We start from the raw sequence: 25,998 nt of genomic DNA on the forward strand, positions 1-25,998 counted from the left end.
CTTTCCATCCTTCTGGCCTCCATTTTTCAGACTTTTTTACATGGTTATTTGACCAGGGTTTGTCACTGTCAATCACTGCTAGCTACAGGGCAGTACTTTCTAATACTTTCAGGTTTTCTTGTTACCATCATGTCTTTACTTTTCTATGCTCTTCCATTCTTTTCGTCACCTTTGTCCTCCATGTTCTGCTTCTTTCTTAATGGAAACCTGAATGTCATTCTCCATGTCCTTACTATTAATGAAAGCAACTTTAAAATTTTCATGATCATGTGTGATGTGAAACTGCACATATGTAGAATAACTGAAAAATTTTAAATATTGTATAGTAAAACAAGAAGGTGGGAATGCATAGTATGCTTACATGCCACATATTGATTAGTTTAGCACTGAAAACAGGTCTTCTGTAGGTAACCTGATTTGTAAAAAAGGCAGTTAACTTTACTAAAATTTTGAAACAAATGGGATAAAGAATTCATTTCCAAATGAAGATTCTCTCAAGAGGTGAATCGATAAACACAAAAGTATTGTTTTAAAGTTTTCATACTAAATTATTATTGATGTAAGGCAGTTTTAATGCTTTTTATTATCAGCCAGATAGTGTTATGTCCAAAACAGCAACTAATATCTGTATGAGCAACTCCTTATTTTAGTGTTGAAAATTTTAAAAGATTGGTTTTAACATGTTCATCAGCTAGTATTAAAGCAATTTGTTGACAAGCCAAACTATTCTCTCTTTTTTTGCTTTATATGATAATACTGCGGTTTTCTTATCTGGTTTCATCATTTATAATTTCCTGAGACTATTATTTATGTAACATTAATATATTGTTATATGTTAAGACTATTATTTATGTGACACTAATAAATTATTATATGTTCTTTACCTTTACTTCTTATAATTACTAATGTAGCCTTCTCCCATTGCCACTGTGACTGCTTGATCTGCTCCAAGAACAATAAAACTAGCTTGCTGGTTTCTCAATTCTTCCGAATGATGAGTAAAGTTACTTCAAGTAAACTGCATAATAACAATAATAAATAATTGGTGTTCAAATGAATGATATTTCTTTAGTAATCATTACCTTAATTGCGATTTGTAAATAACTCATATAAAATTGATAAAAATTACACTTTTCCAACTTAATCTGGTTCACACAACAGCTGTTCATGCAACTTGGTATTATAAATAGCACCTCACTGGTGTGTCTGTTATATCCCAGTTGGCCTGGAAGTTGCAGCAAGAAGTGTGTATGGCTATTATGAACATGTAATGCTATTCAACATGGAGTTATGCATTTCTTGTTTTTTATTCTATTGTCTGAAATGAGCATATTTACAGCATACATGGTATATTCTACACTGTTTTCTCCAAAATCATATGACTTCTTGGCTCTGGTTTCACTATATAGTACAATAACTACAAGGAATATCTCTAAACATTATATAAACTTCAAGAACAAACTAGTTACAATCAGCTTCAGTACAAAAACCTCTCTGTTCAAACTATTTAAATGTGATCTTTAAGTTCTGACTGTTAAAAAACACCTTGCACAGAAATGTAACATTTCATTAAGGTAAAGTTTACAAACATTCAATATACAATGTAATCTTACAATCTGTAAATGCCAACATACACTTTTATTTTACGCAGCATTCTTTTAAGTATATAATAATTCACTTTCTAACATGTCTAATTGTGTTATATTTGCAGTAAATTTAGTTGTTATAATAAATATTATCGTTCAAGCAAACAAGGTTGACATAATGTTCCACATTATAAACATGAAATACTAACAAAGCAAACCAATGTTAAATTATAAACTAGTCCAACTATTCATTCTTAAGGAAATCACTGAGTTTCTACCTAGTTCCTTCAGGTGTTCTCCACCATCCAGTTAAGAAAGGTAAACTTTGACAACCAAGACACTTCAACTTTCTATGTTTGCTGTTCTTTAAACAGGTAACAATAAGCAGTCCACTTGGACTGTGAGCTCTTTAATTGCTAGGCAGTCATCAACACCAGCCCACCACTTGTAGGAGTCTCTCAGAGTTACTTAAACTTGATTTTGACTTCCATGAATAAATTACTTATAATCCACATCTTTTCATATCACAATGCTTCTATAAACTGGCAGCATTTACAGAAATTTATGTTCACCTATGTTTATGAAGTAACATTTCCTATGAGACATCTGCCACATACAGAGTAATGAATTAACATTTATGATGAAGCAACTTATTTGATAAAAGAACACTGCATCATCATATTACTTCTTCACTTACTTCTTCTGCAAGTGACATACATACATATTTGTAACAATTTATGTGATTAATGTGAAGCAGTACATATCACAAGAAGGTCACATACCATAAGAGTAATAAATCAATCAATCTGGAATGTTACTAGTGATGTTAACTAACATTATTATAAATGTCTTTGAAATACTTTTTCCAAATAATTTCATTTTCTAAATTGTGCTGAATGTCCTAAAATTCTAAGATACAGTTTCTGCTCCTAATTCATTTTGAATATTCTGCACATTTTGAGAGTTTGAAATAAAAGAAAGCTCTTTTACCTATTATAGTGCATACTTAACAAGATGTGATTTATACTCTGTCTGTCTAGTAATAGGATTAAATTTAAGTAGATACAAGTACAGACTGTTACTACTGTTACATCCAGGAAAGAATATGTTGAAAAAAAAAGATAGATAATTTTCAAAATGTGGTGTAGTAACCCATAAAAACACACATTGTTAAACTACAAAATTGGACAATAACAATTTTAACTGAGTTTTTTTTTAGTACGAATGTGTAATAGTCAGTTTTTGTAATTTGCATTTAGTGTCAAAAGTAAAACATAAAACAGTAAAATGTGTCAATTTTTCATTTGTTTTAATGGTTTTGACCAAAGTATCAATATTGTTAAATACTGGAAAACTGAAAGCAAATATATTCTTTTTTTTTTTTACAAGTGAAATTGTGTTATATTTAGCTGCACTCAAATGGCTAGATCATGACTTTTTGAGGAGAGTGGAATATGTACATCATATAATGAGTTGTATACGATTTTCGTCAATGTCTCTGGAAGAAATACTTGCTTGTTATCATCCTCCAATTTTGCCTTGTGTTACACGATATCCTACCATAAGAGATATGCTATTGAGGGCAACGTGGTAAGAAAGTATCAGAATTGATTACTAAAGATTCTAAGTAAAAAAATTATGTAGTGCCAGAAGTATGATGATAATAAATAATATAACAATAATTTTCTGTTCATATCATAATACTTTGCTAACATTTAGCCCTGAAATGATTTGATATAATAAATATTTGTTGTTTTTCTTATTATGATTTATTTTAGCTAGGTTTTTTGTTGTCATCTTGGAAGTGGAAGATGTGAATGGCATGAAAAAATGTCCAAACAATTATGCAACATATTTCATTATTGTAATGGAATATTTATTTATCAAATATATTGCATTTCTAAATATTAAATATGGAACCTTTTATTTCATACATACAGAAAGGTTTTATGGAAAAGTACTGCACATTTCATACAAGAAAGCAAGCTTGTCGCAGTTGTTTCAGGGAACAGATTTCCATAATTTTGATTCATAAAAATATCAAGCATATTCACAGTAAAGACTTATGTGTTTGAAATTTGTAATTATTTACTGTTTTTTCTGTCAAATGTTATCAGAATATATTGATTCACACAAACCTTATTTTATGATGTTGTCAGGTTTGTTTTTCAATGTTGAGATATTACAGTAAATATTTATTTGACTACCTGAAAATTAAAATAAAATGCTATTTTGATTCCATGTACTGCACTTATTACCGATAAAGAAATTTTATACTCATCATAAAACAAATTATTAATGTGAGGTATATTATTATTATAGTAAAATGCAAAACATTTTGTTGCCCTGATACTTATTGTGAATATGTACTAAGGTAAAAAATAATATCCTAATTTAGGAATTTTTATATGATACCTTTTTGAAACTGAATTAAGAATCTGAAAACATAATTTTTTTAGTGTATTTTAGAATACCATTGTAACTATTTAAAACAAAAAAGTCAGTTCTGAAACATACTTACCTAGACTGTTAGGGTTTCTTCCTTTGCTCTTTTAAGCATTGGTCTGATATTTTCTCACTTGCTCTAGTCTTTTATACCCAATTTAATTTATTTATCTTGTGACATTCTCCACCTATGTCAATGTGCCCTCTATCCTTGTACTATATATATAAGTACTTCAATTAGTTAATGTTATCACTTTTTTCGACAAAGCGTTCAGGAACGGCTTCTCTGTACTGCGACTGTGAGAGACATTTGTAGCAATTTTCACATCACCTAGTTGATTTTTGTAAAGAAAAAAGTTTTTTTTCCCCGTTGCAACAAGCCCATATACTGCATAAATTCCTAAATTACCGTTTCAGGCATGAAGGTTAATCACACCTCGCCTATTCCACCTCTGATGTCTAGTGTCACTCAACAGTTGGAGGGGGGAGTCACTTTAAGTTGAGGCTGTCCATTATCTGAATCGTAGTGAAAAGGAGATATATATATTCAGTCTATTGGTGTTTTTCTGAGGGGCTCTGAGGCTGCATTTGTGGGTGATTCTGGACATTCAGGAAAGAACTTAGTTTCATTTTTTCGGCACTTTCCCTTACTTCTCATGAGGCCAATTTGGATCAGCCACCTTTTGCTTCTTTTCTTCACTTAGTCAATTGGGTGTGTGATGTTTTGGATTTTTCTCCAGTAGCTATTGAATCTACACTTTCCTCGAAAGGCAGAAATGTCTGAGGGAGAATACTTATTAGCCCTTCCCCCATCACCTGATTTTGCTGTTCATGCAGGGAGGTTTACCGCTCAGTTACGTGAAGTGATAGCTATGCCTTGTCTGACATGCTTTGGCTTAAAACCGCCAGGGGGACACATAGTTACCCGCCCAATGACTAGACCCACATTTGGAAATGTGTTCCAAAGCAGAGCCTGTGATCAACTTGAACAGATCACAATTTTCTAGGATTAATCTGACCATCACTGTGGTTATGAGATAATTATTATCACTTCATATTATGTTGGAAGCCTCTCGGCAATCACCACACCAATTTGATGATGTGTTAGGACCTTTGTTGCCACCTGCCTTGGTACAGTTATCAGCTTCTGGTCTTCTTTAGTTTCTTGGCTGGGATGTTGTTGGGTAGAGATGCATTGTTGGAGAGTGTTCATCTACCTGCTGTTACCCTCTGTGAGTTATGTGAGGTCTCTTTTCTTTAACCCTTGATTTTTGCAGGTGTTCCAGAATCGTTGGAATCACAGATTGATGTCACCTATCTGCATTCATCAGTGTTGTCATTGGCTTCTTGACTTTCCTCGGCCCTACCCCTGTTTGAGTGTTCTGACCCCCAACATCATTCCCTCGATCCATTGGTACCCAGAACATATTCCGCCCATATCAAAGAAGCTCCTTCACTCAATCAGAATGCCACCAGCAGTGGCCATGACTATCCTATGCTAATGGGGTTTGTAGAGGCTCGGCTATGACATTTTCTGGACATATGGAATTCCTTTATCACAGATCCATTGGTGCTACAAATTCGTATGTCGGGGTTAGTCATTCAGTTCACATCTACACCACCATTATCCCTACCCTCCAACCTGTAGTGTATCCACCTCCAACAGATCCTCGGAATTTGGACCTTCATTCCAAGGCTATCAGAGAATTGTTGGTCAAGGGGGCAGTAGAGAGAGTGTACTCAGTTCTTCCAGGGTTTTCCCATCTGTTTTTTTGTCCAAGAAGATGAGAGATTGGCATCTGATCATTGATCTTTCTCGTCTCAACTAATTCTTAGATCCTCTCAGGTTCACAATGGAGTCATTCCTCACCCTAAATTGGCATTTTTTGCCAGGGCTGTGGATGACCAAGTTCTATGTTCAATGACGAAAAACCCACTTTGAGAGTAATAAGCCGTCTCCAAGCATTACAAGTTCTATGTTGCCGATGCCTATCTCCACATTCTCATAGCAGATTTGTTCCACCAATATCTAAGTTTTGTGCACAAGGGTCACGTACTGCAGTTCAAGGCTCTACCCTTTGGACTAGCATCAGCATCATATGTGCTCTGCAGAAGAGTACGAACTTTTTCTCGTCAACTCCATTCTCTAGGCCTGGGCACACACTATTATATGGACGACTGGTTACTCTTGGCAATGTCTTGTCAGTTGGCAGAATGTCACACCCAGATTCTCCTTTCGGAAGCCACCAAGGCAGGCTTTATTATCAGAACTGAGAAATCTATTCTCATTCCAACTTAATATATCATCCATCTGGGTGTCTTTTTCAACACGTATCTCAGTCAGGTTCAGCTGAATTTCATTTGCCTCCATGCAATGGAACATAGAGTTTGGTTCTTACTCACATCTTCTTCCAATGTGCAAAGGGTTCTTTCCCTTTTGAGGATGTGGGCATCACTCAAATCTCTCATTTGTTTAGAACAAGCACACATGAGATCCTTTCAGTGGTTACTGTGTGACCAATGGATCATGAACAGTGATCCACTGGATCACCCAGCCTCCTTATTTAGGATCAATATCTTAGATTTCGACTGGTGATTAGATCAGAACAATACTACAATAGGTTTTTTGCTACTGCCACCTCGTTCCAAGATCCATCTCTTCGCAGAGGCCTCAGTTCATGGATGGGGTGCATATATCAATGGTCAGGAATTCCAGGGCCTATGGACGGATGACAAACTTCCTTCCACATCAATATTTTAGAACTTCTTGCTGTCGAAAGGACAATGTCTCAAAATCTGGAATAATTGAGTGGAAAAATCGTCATGCATCACTCCGACAATTCCATGGTGGTGTCTAACATTTCCTGTCAATGGGGCACTCAAACACTGGATCCTCTTTATTGTGCTCACTCACATCATATCAGCCTACCAACTTGCCACGTTCTAAGAGTGATGAATTTAATAGCAGATCAATTGTCTCGACCTAACCGAATGAATGTTACATCATGAGGTTTTCTGTTGGATTTGCTCTCATTTTAGGACAATGATGAACGATGCTTCTGCCACACATTGGGACACTCAACTACAGCATTTTGATCCCTGGTATCTCACCCTCGGGCATGGTGATAGGTGCATTCAGTTAGGACTGGATGGGATTGCACCTCTGTGCCTTCCCATCAGTTCGTCTGTTACCCAGAGTTCTGGCTACTGTTTGGTCAAACCCTTGTCATGTGCTGTTGATAGCACCAGATTGGCTGGCTCAACCATGGTTTCCACTTCTTCAGTATCTTCTAGAGTGCCCACCTCTGTCATTTCTTCTTTGGCTGTCTCTGTTGAGGTAACCTCGATCTGACATCATACACCCAGATTTAGCAAAGCTCAAGCTTCATGCATGGAAGTTATGTGGTCCTTTGGATGGCATAGGGGTTTAACTTCTAAGGCTGCAATGTATTTATCTCAGTCTCTGAATATTCCCACGATAGACATTTATCAAAGGAAATGGCACATATATTGAAAATGGTGTCTCACGAAGAAATTGAACCTACTTTGTCCAGACGTGCCAACCATAGCTCGTTTTTTGACCTAGCTTTTTGACAAGGGTTTAGCTTTGCCTACAGTTGCCTTATATAAGGCAGCTTTATCGACTACATTTAGATACTCAAAAAGATGGAAATTAATTGAGTCCCCAGTGCTATCCTTCCTTCTCAAGTTGTTTTGAGTCCTTCATCCCAAAAGGCCTTTTCAGTTATTTAACTGAGATATTAAGGTGATATTACTGGCTCTGTCTTGACATTTGTTTGACCCCTAAGCCTCATGTACCATGTATCATCTTTTCCTTAAAGTTTTTTGTTGTTGCTGGTGGCATGTGGACATCGCTTACTGGAGTTGTTTGCACTGCATGAGCACAGGACCTTTATCATTCTACTTACATCATTTTATACCCAGACAGGTCCTTCCTACCTAAGACTCTGGCAGCCAGGGAAGGGGATAAATCCTTCTCACTAATTCATCTGACAACTGTTTCTCACCTCTATGATTGCTCGGACCATGATCACTTGTTATATCCAGTTAGGGCTTGAAAATTGATCCTTATACGTTATTCTGGGCTCTCTTTGAAAGCGAGGAAACTTTTGCGAGTCACGCCTCATTAGATTTGTTACATTTATGTGTCCTTAGCTGCCCAATTGAATTGTCCACTGGAGGACATTGTGTGAGCTGGTATGTGGACCTATCACATTATTTGCATAATCTGGCAGTTTCTTCCTCTGAGGGTTTTCAACTACCCCTATGACTATCTGGACCACGTCAGCTAAATTATAAGGAGAAGTGAGTATTTTTATTGCTCCTCTTCTCTTTTTACTTTACAGGGTCACTTACCTCTTTTTTTTCACTGGATCCCACTCTGTGGCAAATGTTGCCAGGCAGGTGTGCTATATCAAACCAATTCTGCAAAAGCAACCACAAACTCAACATACTTTATCTAGGTTGCAACAGGCTCTGTATAAACGACGTGTTCCATAAGATCACCTAGAGGCTAACTGGGTGGTATTACTGTATTATGCTAGACTGTCACTTATGGACTATCATGAGAAAATCATAAAGGAATCCTGCCCATCCCTGCCGATCATTAGACTGAATAAATTGGGGTTGGTTTGCTTTTTAAAATTTTGAGTCTTTTATTGAGTATAGTCTGTTCCACGTCTCCCCCATAATTCTGGGGGCAAGTAAAATTGACCATGCCCACACTGTTGTGGAATGAGAATGAGTGTCCATAATTCCAGACCAGATAAGTTATGTTTCCTCAGCTTGAGTAAGGCATACACTATCCCGTTGCCTTTTGGACATCTTCAGGTTGAGGAGAAGGTTTGTCCATTTTGGCTACACTCATATGTGGGTGTATATATAGATTGAAGTCCAATTGCCCTAGCCACCAACATGTTATATATGGACCATGACTCTATAATTCCAACCCTGAGTAGTGGAACCTCAGCTGTCTGGTTGGGGCCTGCCCAGTAGTGATGATAAATTATGTAAAGTTCCACCCACAGTACATGAATTAAGTTCTGGGTGAAGAGTACACTACATCCTGTTGTGGATGTAGTGAGGTTCCCCCACTATGGTGCCTATCTTCGATTGACACACCTACGATCTATGCAGACACTTTCTGTATGGATAATGCTCTCACCAGCCTCCATCTTATCAGTGTGGGATTCTAGCTATAAGTGTGAGGAGAGAGGTAAGTATGTTTTGGAAATTAAAATTTTCATAACTTAAATTGACAAACTATTTCCAATAATACTTGCCTCCTCTCTCCCACCCTTCATCCACACTAAGAGCCAGTATTAGAGACTGGGATTGAGTTAGTCTCAAAAAAAAAGTAATAACATTATCTAAATGAGGTGCTTATATACAGTACCAGGATAGAGGGCACATTGACGTAAGTGGAGAGTATCACAAGACAGATATCCCCAAGGACAATTAAGTGGAGTATAAAAGACTGGAGCAAGTGAGAAAAAATGATATGGGCAAAGGAAGAAACCCTGGCAGTCGATTAATAGCTCCAAGTGTGAGGGAAGGTATTATTGGAAATACATTTTTGATTTAAGAAAATGTTAACTTTTGTTTTTCCCTTTTAGAAAGGCCATGTATTTGGAAATTTTCCTCTTTTTAACTGTAAACAAGAGTTATTTACACTTTATGGTTTCATTTAATTAAATAACTGCTTTTTTATTTTCAGTTACATAGCAGCAAAATTAACTAAACAAGATATGTATTTTAAAGAGTATGTTTCTCGCCCTCGTCAGTTTCTGGTAAAATACAAACGTATGCTAGGATGGGTAAGTTGTATTTGTGTGGTGATAGTAAAGCATGTTAATAAAGAAATTATCACTATATCATCTTATTCTCTTAACTACATTTCACTACATATCTGAATTTAATCTTAATAGTTGTGGAGAAATATTGATTAGTATGACTCTCATACCTATCAACGTTCAAAATAAAGTCATTAAGGTTCTTGAAAAGTTTTATACAATTACATGAAGTGGAAATGCTTACTGTTCAGTCCATACCCTTTATAAGATAAATTATCTGGCATAAAACCGTAATTGTACCTAAATTTCTGCTCATGAGAGAATAATTTATAAAACCATGTTATGAGGTTAACTCTTGTATTTAATTTTATTTATTTAAATTATTTTTTGTAGTTAAAAAAATCTCTTTGATGACTTTATAAAAAGATAACTTAGTTTTTTGTACATACATGTAATGATACAGTAACTGAAAATAATGCAATTTCTGATGCAGGACTTACCTCTACTCACAACATTAGCTATTCTCATTCAGTGCTGCCCTCTATATGCGAACTTTTTCTTTATGCATGCTACAAGCCTTCTGTTCCCTGTTGGGATTACGATATTCTAACATGTCTCTCATGTAAATCATCATCATGCATCATCTCTTTACCAAAATAGCATGATATGCTCATGTGATGTATGTGGCTCCCTCTCCACTCCTCTACTGAGCCTTCACTTCTCATTTGGCAGTGTTTCATCTAAGACACTCTTTTGTGTGCCTAGTGCTTCCAGTGTGACAAACAAACAAAATTTTTTTTTCACACTAATTTGATTTATCTCACCTCAACCTCTTCATCATAGTCTTCGAGTTCACCATGGAATCTTTTCTCACCCTGAGATGGGAATTTTCCCAGGGGTTGTGTATAATGAAGATGGATGTCTCTAATGTTTACTTCCACATCCCAATAGCACATCGGATCTCGATTTTGGTTTGTCCATCTTTGGGTGGTTTACCAATATTGTGCACTCCCCTTCAGACTTGCCTCGGCTCCCTATGTGTTTTTTTCGCATAGTCCGAGTTTTTGCATGTCATCTCCATGCACAGAGGAGACAATTTCATTATTACATGGACAACTGACTCCTTCTGAGCAGGAATCGGCCACTCATACTCACCAACTCCTTTCTGTGGGGGCTGGTTGATCAAACTAGAGAAGTAATTCCTTCAACCCACTCAACATCTAGTCCATTTGGCCACCTACCTTCTCCTTTACATCTTTGTTCAATGGAACTTTTGGTTTACCATGCTTTTTCATCTAAATCCCTTACTACTCTCGAGGTTCTATCTCTTTTGGGGATGAGGTCCTCCATGACTACAATGGTCCCTCTTGGTCATGCCCATATGAGATCCCCTCAGTGGGGATCTCATTACTGATAGAACCTTGCTTGGGATCCTCTTTCCACCCCATTTCCCTTCCTACTTCCCTGCGAGATGAGCTGCATTGGTGGCTGGACATAGCACGTACATCGGTGGATGTGCTGCTTCCTTCCCCTGCATCTGGATCTACATCTTTCCTGGACACATCCTTTTGGGGATGTGGCATGGGTCAATCATTAAGAAGCTTTGGGCCATTGGTTTGCAGACAAAGCTGTCTTGCACATCTTGAATTTCTAGCAGTATATTGGGCATTACATCACTTCCTTCTTCTCACCCATCATTGTCTGGTGATGGTGAATTCGGACAGTTCTATGGTGGTGGCCCATATTAACCACTAAGAGGGCACCCAGTCCAGAGAGCTATGTTTTTGTACTTTGGATCTATTATACTTGGCCCACGCACATCACATTCATCTTATCATATGTCATGTGCCAGGTGCTTTCAACCTTCACCCTCTCTTCTTCGTCAACCTCGATTCCACATTCTACATCCCAAGCTCCACATCCTGTATCTTCACGCCTAGCTTTTGTCGAGTCCTTGGCGAGATGATCTGGTTTCACACATCCTTGTTAGCTCATTCCATACTTCCATCTGTATACAGTACTAGAACTTCTTTTAAGGTGGATGTTTCAACATTTTCTGAATCCATAAGAAAATGCCATTCTCTAATCCATACATGCATTTTAAATTGCATTAATATTTTTGTGCAGTCATGTCTTTATGTTAATAACAGTTTCTTGTCAAATCTTAGAAAAATCAAATTATGTTAACAACCTCCGAAAATTTGTAAATTATAAACTTATAAATAACCAAAAAAACAAGCTAAAGATAAATAGAAGAACTACAAAACTGTTTGAACTTATTATTGTTTCTGATGAATATATCACTGCCATTGTTTTTTCTGACTTTGACACAACTTTTGTTTTGATACAAAGTGTTTTTTTCCTAGTTTTTGAAAAACATGTACAATATGTAATTGAGTTGTAAGTTTAATATGATTTGACTCATGCAACAAAACTCTGTAGATCTTCACTTTCTTTCTTATCTCCTATTTTAGCATTGTGTTGATTGGGATGCAATACAGGATTATAATGCTGCAGCAATTAAAATTCAGGCATACTTCCGAAGCTACTACATAAGGAATAATTTTCTGAGAGAAAAAGAAGCTGTAACTAAACTACAAGCACAAGTTCGTGGATATTTTGTCAAAAAAAACTACAAAAGAAAGGAACCTGAACTCACAGTAAAGTTTTTATTTCTCAAATTAGTGATAAAGAATTGACTGATAAATTAAGTGCACAAAATTATGGTATTTCCTTTTGTATCCATAGTGACTTAAAGTAACATGAGAGAAATGCTTTTATACACTTTTCTGTTATTATAAACTTGTATTGAGCCATTAAGAAATGGTGTGATTTAAATTATTACCAGTCATATTATGAAATAATATCACACACACTTAGTAATACTAGAATATTTTATTTTTTCACAACATTTTGATAACATTTTTAAAATACTGTGGAAGAGATTTGGATTTATTATTTACTTTTGTTAATGAACTGTTTTTTTACTATTGATTTTAGATTTTGTTTTTAAAAACTATGATTCTCTATTCAAGATTAACTGAATTAAGCTTTCTAATACCATTCTGTTATTTTTAATTATTGTGAATTATATTGTAAATTACTTCATAAGAATGCTTATATAACTTTGTAAAATTGTATATTCACATATTCCTCCAATTAAAAAAAAATCAAGTACATATACTCTGTTATGGAATGACATTGTATATTGATGAGTATTGATCATCTATAATATTTAGAACCCTATAGAGATTATATTTTATGATTTTTTTCAGTGATGAAAATGTTAAAATTAGTGGTTTGTTTTCCTGAAGAAGAATAGTCAACTATTCGACAGCGCTCGAGTTTTGGGTCTTATTTGCGTTTATTACACTTTATATGTGATCCTTTGTGCTAACTCTTTTATCAAGATTAAAATCAGTAGTTATGTTTCACAGAAGTAAAATATCATATATGCATTAAAATCTAAGCTTCCAGGCATATTGGCAAAGATATAAGTTAGTGCAATGAAATAATAATACAAGCTATGCCAAAAAATTTTAGAAATAAATAAAATGACTATGAACTCCAGAGAATCTTCCAAAGTTGTATTATTTGCTCAACATTTTGGCTTTATACCTTCATCAGGAGCATAAATTTTCTATCACACACATTAATAAGTCCAAAAGTATATGCAAAATGCAAATTTGTAAAATCTTCTCCAGAGAATAAACTTAACATGGACAGCAGAAGTAAGATTCATACATCTACACATGAACAAGTAAACAAAGAATTATTCACAGTCATTATGTAAGTCTTACCAATTATTAACCAACTTATAGTTTTGTGTTGTGACTTTACTGACTGCTGGTGTTGAAAGGAGTCTTTCTATAAAATATTTCCATAAGACAAAAACAAAAAGGACTGAAATTTACTGTAAAAATTTGGACCAAACTTTAAAAGTGACGTATACCAGAATTCAACACTGGTAATGTCACTTAATATTTCAAGTGACATTTATAGGTAAGAAAATCCCTAATTCACATCAATTTGTACGAGTATCTAAACTACCCACTGAAATGGGTTTGCCTCTCTCTCCCTTCCCACAGTGGCTAAATACAGGGCCAAAGTGATATGAATTTCTAGTCACTGCCATATGCACTTTACCTGAGTGAAGGGATTAGTACGTATTTATGACCTTTCAACATTCAGTTAACAAAAATGTCATACTACATTTAGAAAAATTTACCAGCATACATTGGACTAATAACATATTTTAAACTAGTAATGGAAAGGTGAAATTCATGAGTATTTGAGTCATTAAAATAGGAAGAAGGTTGATGCAGAGTTATGAAACATTTCTGATGCATTTGTATATTCCTTTCCTGTTCACTTTTTCCTACAATGTAGCTCCTAATACACCACCAGCTATTTACCATATAACACATAAGATTATGTTAATAGAACATAAAGGAAAGATTCTTTCAACATTTACATTTTTAAATGATCAATCTAATAAAATTATAAACTTTAAATGTATTCAACACTTTCTGAAATCAATCTTACTTTCAAATATGTTAATTGAATTCCAAAGAATCTTTCTAAGAATCTATTAAGAATCTTTCTATTATGCTTCTTTTGATTTTCTTCTAAGCTTGCTAGTACCATAACTTCAAGCTCATCCTATTCCAGGACTTAAATTTCATATCAAACTCCTTATTTCACCGAAATTGTTGTATTTATTTGCAAATTATCTTTACACTCTTATTTATTACTAATTTACTTCTGCTCTGTTCATCCCTTGATCAGTAACTTTGCTAAGCTACTCTTCCAAAAGCTTCAATCTTACATATATTTTCATTCTTGACAGGGCTACTCTTAAGCTGTTTTGATCTTAGTGACTTTATTCCATTTATTTATATATGTATATTTATTTTGAACCAGAGGTTTTGTGTCTCAATTTTTACTAGGTGTAAGTTTTCTTTGTCAACTATCTACACTTTTTAATCACCTTTTTCATTTTCTATTCTTTGGGTTTTACCATAATTGTTGAGATTCAACTTATGTTTCCCTACTTTCCATCAAGGCTTTCTTCCTCCTATTACCCCAAGATATAGGCTGATACTTCTTTTTTTTCATAGCAGTTATGCAGATTTGATATACATAATTTGTGTCATGTACTGTAAATTAGACATCTCATTGTTTCCTCAATGTCAGCAAGTTGATGGTCTTTGGAATATGTTCTGTGGGTAGACTTATGGGTGCCTCTTAATACGTTTTAATTTATTTTATCTACATCATGATACTGTCTCATCTACTCTTTGGTTTCATTTACTTCAGTGATGATTTTTCAGTGTTCTTAGAAATTTCATTATGGTAAGAATCTCTCTCATATTTACTTTTATGTTTTCATTGAGTCATCTATTTGTGTTATTTTTCTTATCACATGTATCCTGTCAATGCAACTTAGCATTACCTGATTAAAGAGTTATCAGATCTATTTATCTGCATCTAGGGGTGTACTTTGTGATAAGGGCACATTTAATATCAATGAACTTTTTTAAGTGCATGTCATTTTTAATAGAATCTTCTGTTTTAGTATTTATTGCACTCTTCTTATGTTTAGAAGAGTCTGTGTTTTGTAGTGAACGATCCAGGTCTTGCCTCATTTCTTCTCTCCTTGGAACCTTGAATGAGAATGTTCATTAGCTCAAATGAGTTATACATACACAGCTTTAGTAAAATGCAGAAAATACTCACATATTTATAGGGCTATAATTAGCATCGCATAAAAAATAATTTATATCAGCACGTATAAAGTTAAAAATGCAACACCTTGATATATAAACAACCTTTTCCAATATACATCAATAAATGGATATATGTTATGGCTATTGGGTTAATATCTTATCTCAGTATGTAGGCTAGAGCACTCACTTCTAGTGAGAGGTTGAACCCAATGTACAAAAATCTGACATTGAACATGGAGGGTATCCTACAACCTTGAAATAACACCTGAGGATGGGCCTTGTTTGAGATAGAGGAAGAATGTGTTACTTTGAGATGGTAAAAAGAGTGCCTTAATAGCAATAGCTAGTGAAAGTTGAACCTTTACCTAATTCATTTAGTAGAGCACTTGCCTGATGTGTGAAATACCTTCAGTTTGAATCAATGCAAAAAAAACCAAAAAAGATTAGAAGTCTAATGCTCTACTGACTTAGCTAGAGGTTAAACCACTACCTATTGCTATAGAATACTTTCTTAACTCAAATTGGCACATAAGCTTATAAATATTGTTTAAATGCAGATTACACTTTATATATGCACAAGAAAAACAACAACCTTTAATTACATGAAATACATTTAAACCTTCAGTGCAATGCATTTCAGCTATCATAACATTTTAAGGGATTAGGTTGTCATGCTTATTGCACCTCATGAGTTAATTAATTTTTAAAGCAGGGTTTTAAAAGTAGCTATAAATTGACCTGGGTTTATATTATGCTTATGTTAAAGCCATGGGCACAAGCCTACTGAAGTGATCAAAAAATTTAGAACTCATTCAATGACCCCCATTCTCTAGTACTTGAAATATATATAACAGACACTAACCTGCAAAATCATAAAACTGGAAGGAAACATTTCAGAACATATCCCATACTGCTTTAAATGAACAGTACTTCACTCAGCCCTGTGCTTGATTCTTGATAACAGTTGAGTTATTATTTTATTTACTGCATATTAGGAACATGCTAGATTTTTAATGAAGAAAGATGGTTGATACATCCCAAAGTAAGCTAAATTTTTAAAACATTATCTGCTCAGGGTACTCAATTAGTCACTAAGTCTGATATAAACTTGTTAATCAGAAGTTGCTATATTAGTGATATTGTGAATAATTTTTTCATCTTTTCTAATCATTAAGTACTATTTTTTCTCCAAGAGCAGTTAATACAGAGTTTCTTTAAGAAATAATAAAATACAAAGGAATTTAAGCCAATGTAAAAGTCTCAAAATAAAATATTGTTTTAAGAGTTAAAATGAAAAAAAAACTTGAGATTTAGGACCTTTTATTTTATAAAACTTCTTATGTGAACAATTAACTACATGAAAGTACTAAACTTAACTTTTATGTAGGAAAGAGGTATTATGTATTTAGTATCAGTAAAAAAAGAGGTCTCGTTTTGATATGTATTCATATTTTAGATTAATCATCTTTTTATCTTACAATAAAACTTGCATACAACTTCTGCAAATTTCATATTTGTGTGATTAAGATTATTCATTTCAATCATGAATAACTTAAAAATATACTGAATTTTCTTTCTTATCCCATAACTAATTTGGTAATTTGTACCTGAACCTCAGTAGTGCTGAGTTCATTATATTAATTCACTCTGTACACCCTTGATCATTTTAACCAATTTTTCAACCACCATGTAACCATGAAACTATACATAATATAACTTTTAATGTAATTTTAATTACCTTTGGCAAGCTTTTAGTAAAATTTACAAATGTTTTGTACACAGAAATCAGATTTTTTTAATTAAGTACTTTTACAAAAAAATTGTCTGTGAATTTATGGAGTCAGTCTAACTCAGGCACTGTACAAGGTTATTTTTTAATGCAGCTATAAGTCGACCTGTGTTTATATTATGTTTATGTTAAAACCACAGGTACAAACCTACTGAAGTGATCAAACAATTTAAAACTTATTCAATTACCTCCATTATCCAGTACTTGAAATATTCATAACAGACGCTAACCTCCAAAATCTTAAAACTGTGAGGAAACATTTTAGGTCATATCCCATAATGCTTTAAATGAACAGTACATTACTCAGCCCTGTGCTCATTTTTTTTAAGAAATTGTATTTCCTGAACAAAGCAACGTTTAACTTCCAGAATCTCCTAAATGAATATCAAAAGTTTTTCAGTAAAACTTTATATTTTTTGTTATTTTCTCCACACATTTTTTGAAAGACAGCATATAACAGGAGGGCATGGCCTGTGGGTTTGACTGGAGTATATACTGTTCAGGTTATGTCTCAGCAATATCTGAACTATAAATGTGTAAATGTGTAAATTGTTATAATATTTTGAAATGAAAGTTCATGATATTTTGTAAAAATATGAATAACTTTGAACAAAGGAAAATAATTAATTAGAAAGGTTTTATATGTTTATAGTTGATTCACATTTTTTAATTCTGTCTATCTAATCTGTTCTAAAGACAAATTCTGATAGAGTAATTATTCTTATTTCTTACATATTTCAGGGGTTTAGCTATAAAAAAATCCCTCTTGATGATCTCTCTGTACATGTTTTGATTCACCATTGTGAATCAGTCCTTTTCGGTCATCATCACACCAATGAAATCAAAGATCAGAAAATGAGTTTACCTTCATGTAATGGTGCTTTACAGGAAACTAATTCTCCAGTTATACTTTTATTGGGAGGAATAAATCTTAACATTTCAAAGATAGAAGAAACAGGTATTAATTAGTTTCAGTGGTGGAAAAATACAAAGAAACAATAGGTGCAGGTGTGGTTTCTATAACAAATATATGTTGTGTTCTTCATGTACATTGAAGTTTTGTAGTTAAATCATATTTAGCCACAGTATTGGTATGGCAAATAATATTATTTTTGCAAAATCAATGGGAATGTTATTCATCTGACATAAGAGTGGGTTAACTTGTGTGAATTTTGTAAAATAAATGAATTATTAAATGATGGGAAATGTTGTATTAATTATATCTGGAAAACTTTCAGCTAATAACATATTACTAGGAAATTGCAGGTAAAATAACATTTATGATAATCTATTCTTCATCAAAATGGAAATTTTTGAGATTTAGACTATATATTTTAAATTGTTTTTTCATTTATTATATATTTTAGCTCAGAGACTTTTAGAAGCCAGTGAATATAATCTATTTTGAGATCTAGGATTTTTATGTAACCAGTATTTTGGAGCTAATATATTAGAAAGAAAAAAAAATTAATGCCAACAGAATGAATGAGCTAGGTTTTGTGTTAAGATAGATTACTATATTTGTTGTATATTTGATTTGATTTTAAGTATTGAAATTATTAAATTTTTGAAGGAAATAAAATTGTATTAAGCATTATTTCTTGATATTTTACTCTCAGAATTTATATGATGATCTCTACCCACATTTTTTATAATGCCATCCATTTTTATTGTATTGTACTATGAATTTCAGCTTACCTTTCTAACAAAATATTACAAATTCTTTTAAGCATAAGAATAACTGTTTATTGGGTAACTTCAGGAGATAGAATACTTCGATACTTGCCAATGGATGATAAGTGGGAGGATTGTGGATGCTTACCTGAAGCTCGACATCATCATGTTGCTGTTCTATATAATAGATCTGTATATATTATAGGTAAGTTGTATTACAAGTATTTTAATGCATGTTAGGCGTACACAAAAAATGTTACAAGAAATGTAGAAAAGAGCAATAATAGATAATTTCTGTTATGGTATCATTACCTCCTCTCCAATAAATAGCTATTCTCATTCAGTGCTGCCCTATATATGCAAGCAATTTTTTCGCATACCTTACAATAAATTTATTGAAATGCATCTAACATGTAAATCATCATGTGGCAACCCTCCACCAATAAAAGTGCAACACACTCTCTTGATGCATGTGACTCCCTCTATTCGATTCTACTGAACTATTACTTCTTGTTTGGCAGTACTTGTGTCAAGACTTTTTTTGTTGTGCTCTTCAAATTTGTTCAACTTTGTGTTGTTTTTTTTTTTGTTATTATTCTGAAATGGATTTTTTGTTTTTCAACAGTTAACAACTTTTCAGCTAACTTATTTTCCTAGTTTTTCATTTTTTTACTTTCATCAAACAATTGTGTTTGATTTTAATTTTTACACAAGGAATTCCAAAGTTCAAGTTACTACTTAGAGATCATACATTCTACTAGCATACTCACACATGATACAAGTGGAGAAGACTCGTCTTTCAATTTCAAACTTGATAAAGAGGAACCCACTTTTTAGAAAATCAAAGTTTTGAGATGGCTTGATAGCTAAACAAAGAACCTAACATTAATAAAAGAAGCTATCTTAATTGAAGACAACAGCCCCACCTTAAATCAACACCCTGGGGTACCAAGATAACTATAGTAGACTGTGAAGCAATATCCTTTTTGTTCTATACTTCATATATATATATATATATAGATACTCATGTATCTCTGTAAAGTACTTGTACCTGAGGAGGACAAAATATTGTCAAAATGTCGTACATTTATAATAATGTTTTTCATTACCCATTCAAGCCATTTCAAAACTTTTATCATCTTTGGATTTATTGGCTATCATCCACCATGAGATTGATTGTTATATGAATCAACCTGCTTCTCCCGATCTTGCCTTTATTCCTCCTGAACAGCCCATGAGGATTTTGACAGCCTTTTTCCTCAACCTGATTTTGCCATATCTTCCTATGCCCCTACTTATGGCTTTTTTTAGACATGATTTCACAGGTATGTTCTGATTTAGCCATTTCCCCAATTTCGTATGATCCCCATCCTTCTTTGTTACATGATACCTCCTCCTCTCAGTATTTGGTTTTCCCCGGATATTAGGGTTCATGCTTAGTATTTTGTTTCTCAGATGGTAGAGTGTGTCGGCATGCCTTGCTCTCCATGGGCTTCAGATCAGTTTGCCTTGGCTTACCTTCAGGCTGAATGTTCATTTCTCGATTCTCAACAGTTAAAATCAATTTTGCATGGATGACACTGATCATCCTGTTTGTTTATCCCACGCCCAATTTTCCCACCCATGTCTTACCTTATCAACTCTCCTACAGTTCTTGTCTACTATCCACCTACTTTCTGAAGCAATCCACAGAGTTCCTGAGGGTTTTGCGAGGGATTATCCCTCCCTGATTACCTTCATGTTAGTACATTTATCTTTTTCGGCTCTAGCCTTACACACGTGGTTTCTCTGTTGTTGGGATCTCCTGGGGAGGGACGCAGCTTTGAACTAGGTTTCCTTACCACCTTCTTATCTCCAGGACTTATGTATGACCCCTTTTATTCAAAGGTATGCTTTTAGTAATATTTACAGTACTTTGGAATCCCGTGTAGAATTAGTGCAACTGCAAACTACCCTTTCTTCTTTGGTGGATTATTTGTCACATTCTGAGCCTAGACAAGCCCCTATTACTGTTTCTCGTCTAGCTCCTTTTCAGCCCTTACCTGTTCCTCCCTCTAGAGGTTCCGCATCTTTTATTTGATGCAGATGGACACGTTGCCAACAGTACCAGTGACTACCTGGTGGGTTCTGGTCCAATGAGGGCTCATATGTCTGATTTTGTTCCCCTTTGGTGACTTTTTGTCACAGATCTGTGGGTTATTCAGGTTTTATCTGAGGGATTTATCTTCCAATTTCTTTCCCCTCGTCCATTATCTCGGATACACATTTCCTTTGTATTGCCTCGGGACCCTACCATCAGTCAGCATCTATCCAAGATGGTACACTATCTTCTCAACCCCGATTTATCATGTGGGCTTTTTCTCCGGGTTTGTGAATGACCAAGGTAGACGTCGTGAATGCTTACCTGCATATCCCAATATCTGATCAATTGAGATCCTATCTTTGGTTCGTTCATCACAGGGTAGTTGATCAATTTCATGCTCTGCCCTTTGGGTTTGCTTTGGCCCCATATGTCTTATATGTGGTGGTCAAGGCATTTGCTCAACATTTACATGCTCAAGGGTTGTGTTTCCATCATTACCTAGACAAACTGGCTTCTGTTAGCTCATTCCGAACAGGAGTCTGCCCATCACACTCATCTGTTGCTCCTGGAAGCAGCTCATGTGGGCTGGTTAGTCAAATTGGAGAAGTTATTCCTTATACCTTGGGCCTTGGATCTCCTTTTGTTTAGGGCCCACATGCTCGGTATTTGTATAATTGCATGTCACGTTTCAGGTGCATTCAATCTTGTTGCAAATCATCTTTCCCATCCTGACAAAGTTTATCTGATGGAGTGGTCTCTATATTCTCTTATTTTCCAGTGGTTATGCCTTCAGTGGGGTACTCCACACATGAATGTTTTTGCCACATCCCTCAATACCAAATTGCCTCTGTTTTGGTCACTGGTTCCTCAGCCTTTTGCTCTGTCTGTCAATGCTTTTAATCAAGATTGGACCAACAAATACCAGTATGTTTATCCTCCCATCCGTCTTCTTCACATGGTGATCTCGATAATCCATGCCACTCCGTGTCAAGTCCTTCTGATTGCTCCTTACTGGCCTGCTCAACCATGGTTCCTGTGGCTGCTCCAGCTCCACTCTGCTCCTCCATTACTTCTTCCTCTTACTCCATCTCTTCTACATCAGTCTCGGTCACTAGCATTTTATCCAGCTATTCATATCCTCCATCTTCATACCTGGTTGTTATCCAATCCTTGGTAAGGAGATCCAGTTTGTCCTGGCAGGTTGCTTCTTTTTTTTAGCTTGTTCAATTCACACTTCCTCTAGGGATGTTTATCAACGTAAGTGGAATTTTTTCTGTCAATGGTATTTGGGTCAGGGGTTTTCACTCACTAGACTCACTGTTCCTCATATTATGGATTTCCTCACTTGGCTGTTTGATCAGGGGTCTTCTGTCTTCTTGATCGAGTTATCCAGTTGCCTTATCCCACACTTTTAGTTTTTCCAGGTACTGTAAAGTTTTTACCTTTCCTACCAGTTCCCTCTTGTTGCATTCCTTCTGGATTAGTTGTCCACTTTGACATGATGTTCTTCTGGATTGTGATGTTAATGTTGTTCTTCACTGCCTTACTTTACCTCCATTTGAACCATTGTCCTCTTGCTCAGTTTTTCACTTATCCTTTAAGACTTATTTCCTTCTCCTCTTAGTATGTAGATATTTTAGGTCAGATTTATTTGCCATTGATGTTTCATGTACCCTATGTCATTCCACATATATTCTCCTTTATGTGGATTTATCTTTTCTTCCCAAATTTAAGCAGCTTGTGAGAGTAATTCCTTCTTCTTGCCGATTTCCCTTCCTTTCATTTCCCACCTATATCCTCGCTCAGATAAAGAAAGGCTACTATGACCTGTCCATGCTCTTTGTTGTTATGTTGCCTGCATGCCTTCTTTCCATGGTGCCTGTTCCTGCCTATTCATTCTTTGGCAGCCATTCTCTGTTCTCGACCTTTCTCCTTCCTCCATGACCAATTGGATTTGGCTTTTAATTTGATTGGCTTATTCATCCTTATCATCTTCTTCCCATAATTTGTTCCAGGTGTCTTCTCATCAGATCAGTCACCTTATCTTTTCCCTAATGTCTCATCTCTGTCATCCCTTAGAGAAAATTCTTCAGTTGGGCATGTGGACTACTCCACATAGGTTCATATCTCACTATCTGCATCCGATTGCTGTATCTTCATTTTCATGTTATCATCTTCCACCTGTAGCCAATCTTGAGGTATGCTTCTCATAGTCAAATCTGCACTGTCAGGCCATGTTTACTGTTTATTTCTTATTTCCATGGCCATAAAACACTCACTGTCGAGATGGCATCAAAATAATGGACTTATTCTTCCTAATATATTTACTAAGTAATACTACTATATATAAAATAGTAGTAGTATTTAGTAAGTAGGTTGAATAGTTAAACATATGTACAACAAATACTTTACACTATGGAGATTATAGGAATATCATAAACACTATATATAAATATATATATATATTCTTTTCTTATTGTTAAATAAAAGTCCTCTTAGACCTATTCAACTGCTTTAGAATTTCAACTGACAAGCCAAACTACCTTTCTCTATTTCTATTGCACTAGTATTGCATGTATAATTCGCTTACAATTGTAGCATGAGTTACCACAATCATATACAGCTCTTCCAGTAATCGTCTGGTCCTTGTACTTCAGATATCATCTATTCCTTTTATTCAAGTGCACTCATGCTGGTTCAATTACTTCAGAACTCACTTTGATAGAATAAACCATACTTTTTGTCTCTTTTCAAACTGTTCATTTTCCTCTAACATATTAATCGTTAGGCCTTTCACTCCTATGGCAGTTAACTTTAAATTTAATTTTCCTTGGCCAAATTTCTACTTCCTGTGATTATACTTTCTCATCTACTCTGACTGCTGTTCTTACTCATCTCACACTATTTATATATTTATCACTTAATCATCTGCTCGCCTTCTAGAAATCTCTATATACTTGACATCAGTAAATTTCACGTGACATTTGATAACCTCAATATCAGGGAGTTATAAACAGAACTTCCAATAATTGTCTGCTTTTAACTCTTATTATAAAAAACAACATCTAAACAATCATGAAATACTAATTCACAAACTAATTAATTAATACTACCTACACTGAACAGTCTTTTGTATCATGACAGATGGGTTGTTCCACAAGATCGATTGTAGGTTTGTCTTCACCGTATGTTTGCTTCAGTAATATGCCCATTCTGGACCATACTCATCCATGAATTTCATGGGTAAAGCAGAAGACGATAGCTGTCTATCTCTGCCATGCCTTAGACTGAATAAAGCAGGTATGGTTTGCTTTTCAAAATAGGGTTTTTGTGGTCACCTGTTGCACTGTCTCTGGTGTTGTCATTCCTCCAGAGTCTCCACTGCATTTTCTTCTCCAATTTATTTCAGTGGAGTATGGGAGTCCATGGTGGAAATTTTTCAGTTGGGCATACATTCATATCTCATTATCTGCATTTGATTGCTGTATCTTCATCTTTGTGTTATCGTCTTCCACTGTGACTGGGTAAGTTATCTTTTTATAAATAAATATATATATATATATATCTTCTTTTTCCAGGGAGTATGGGAATTCCTACTATTTTCCAATTCCAAGCTGCTGGGGTGGTGGACCATGGAGACATCCACCTGAATGTGATAATGATAAAGTATATATGTAATTATCAAATCATTCAGTTGTGAGTAGCATGGTGGTGTTCTGCTTGTGTAGATGATGAAATGTCCTCCAATCTGATGCTTCATGTTTGTACAGAGTTATCCAAGGAGATGTGGTTGCTTTGGAGTGAGCCATCAAAATAGCAATTCACTCTTTTGATTGGAATCCCTCATCTTAACCCCATGTGGATGTCGGTTCCCAATAGCTGGGTTTTGGATTCAGAACTGAACCAATCAACATAAGTACTCACACATGTATTACAGGTGTCTCAGTTTCCTCACTCAATTATATTATTGTTCCTCCATCCGTGTTGTGGGTCACAATAGAGGTACTTGCAGATTAATGTGGTTCTTCCTCTCATGCTGTCCCTCAATGATTTTATTATACTGCGGATGTTATTGCACAATGGGCAGTTCCTGTCGGTTTGGTTTTGAGTAAGATAATTTACATTACAAAGACATCTTTACAATACCAATCGTCTGGATGTCAGGTTCCCAGATCGGTCAATCAATTTTTCACATTGCTATCATGTGTCCTGTTCATAGATCGGAGGGGGTACAAGATTCCCTCCAGTCTGCTGAACTTGAGATGAATACGGTATGATCCTCTTCCCCACCCCTACCAGATGGCTGGATTGGATTGTAGTTGACTTACCGATGGTATGATCCTCATCCTAACCCCATGTGGATGTTGGTTCCTGGTGGCTTGGTTTTGGATGCATTTGGCTTGCCATGTACAGTCCTTTGCGTTCTAGCCATTCTACACCTAGGGGAACATCCTTTTACTTTCACCCACTTTCCAGTACTCTCTGGGGTTGAGATTTGTTATGTAGTTGTTCAGATCCTTATCCCACCATTGTTCTCTCCCGTAAGGATGTGCTCCTTCCTTTTTTCCACCCATATCTGCGACACCTCATTCCAAACTGGGCAAAGAATATACCTTGTACAGATGTGGTGCAGTCTCCTCAAAAATGTCTGAAGAATGCTGCTTTATTTTCCCCTTGCACTGGTCCCTCCACCTATTCATTGTGGTATTCTAGAAGAGGTACCCTATTGGAAGTTATAATTTTCCTGTACTGAAAATATATTTCCAATAGGCACTTACCTCCTGTCACACTTCCCATCCTTCCTCCCCACTGAAAACTGGTGTTTCCATTTTCTACCAAAACTGGATGTGATAGTTTGGTTAGAATCGAATAGAGGGAT

The 25,998-nt window shown here is 35.1% G+C and overlaps 1 protein-coding gene across 4 annotated transcripts in view; it reads left to right on the forward strand.

The window, feature by feature from the left end:
• Positions 1-25,998, forward strand: part of LOC111088240 (beta-scruin-like) — a 71,354-nt gene that overhangs the window by 17,394 nt on the left and 27,962 nt on the right. For 3 of the 4 annotated variants that reach the window (XM_022397758.1, XM_022397757.1, XM_022397760.1), the window contains 5 exons: positions 2,976-3,176; positions 9,769-9,868; positions 12,319-12,504; positions 18,104-18,320; positions 19,125-19,241. In XM_022397758.1, coding sequence (XP_022253466.1) covers positions 2,976-3,176; positions 9,769-9,868; positions 12,319-12,504; positions 18,104-18,320; positions 19,125-19,241 — 821 coding nt within the window. The remainder of the gene's footprint in view (positions 1-2,975; positions 3,177-9,768; positions 9,869-12,318; positions 12,505-18,103; positions 18,321-19,124; positions 19,242-25,998) is intronic. The other variant, XM_022397759.1, reaches the window with a different exon arrangement.

This window comes from Limulus polyphemus, unplaced genomic scaffold, assembly GCF_000517525.1.
Source record: "Limulus polyphemus unplaced genomic scaffold, Limulus_polyphemus-2.1.2 Scaffold3396, whole genome shotgun sequence".
In the NCBI taxonomy this organism is placed as follows: Eukaryota; Metazoa; Arthropoda; class Merostomata; order Xiphosura; family Limulidae; genus Limulus; species Limulus polyphemus.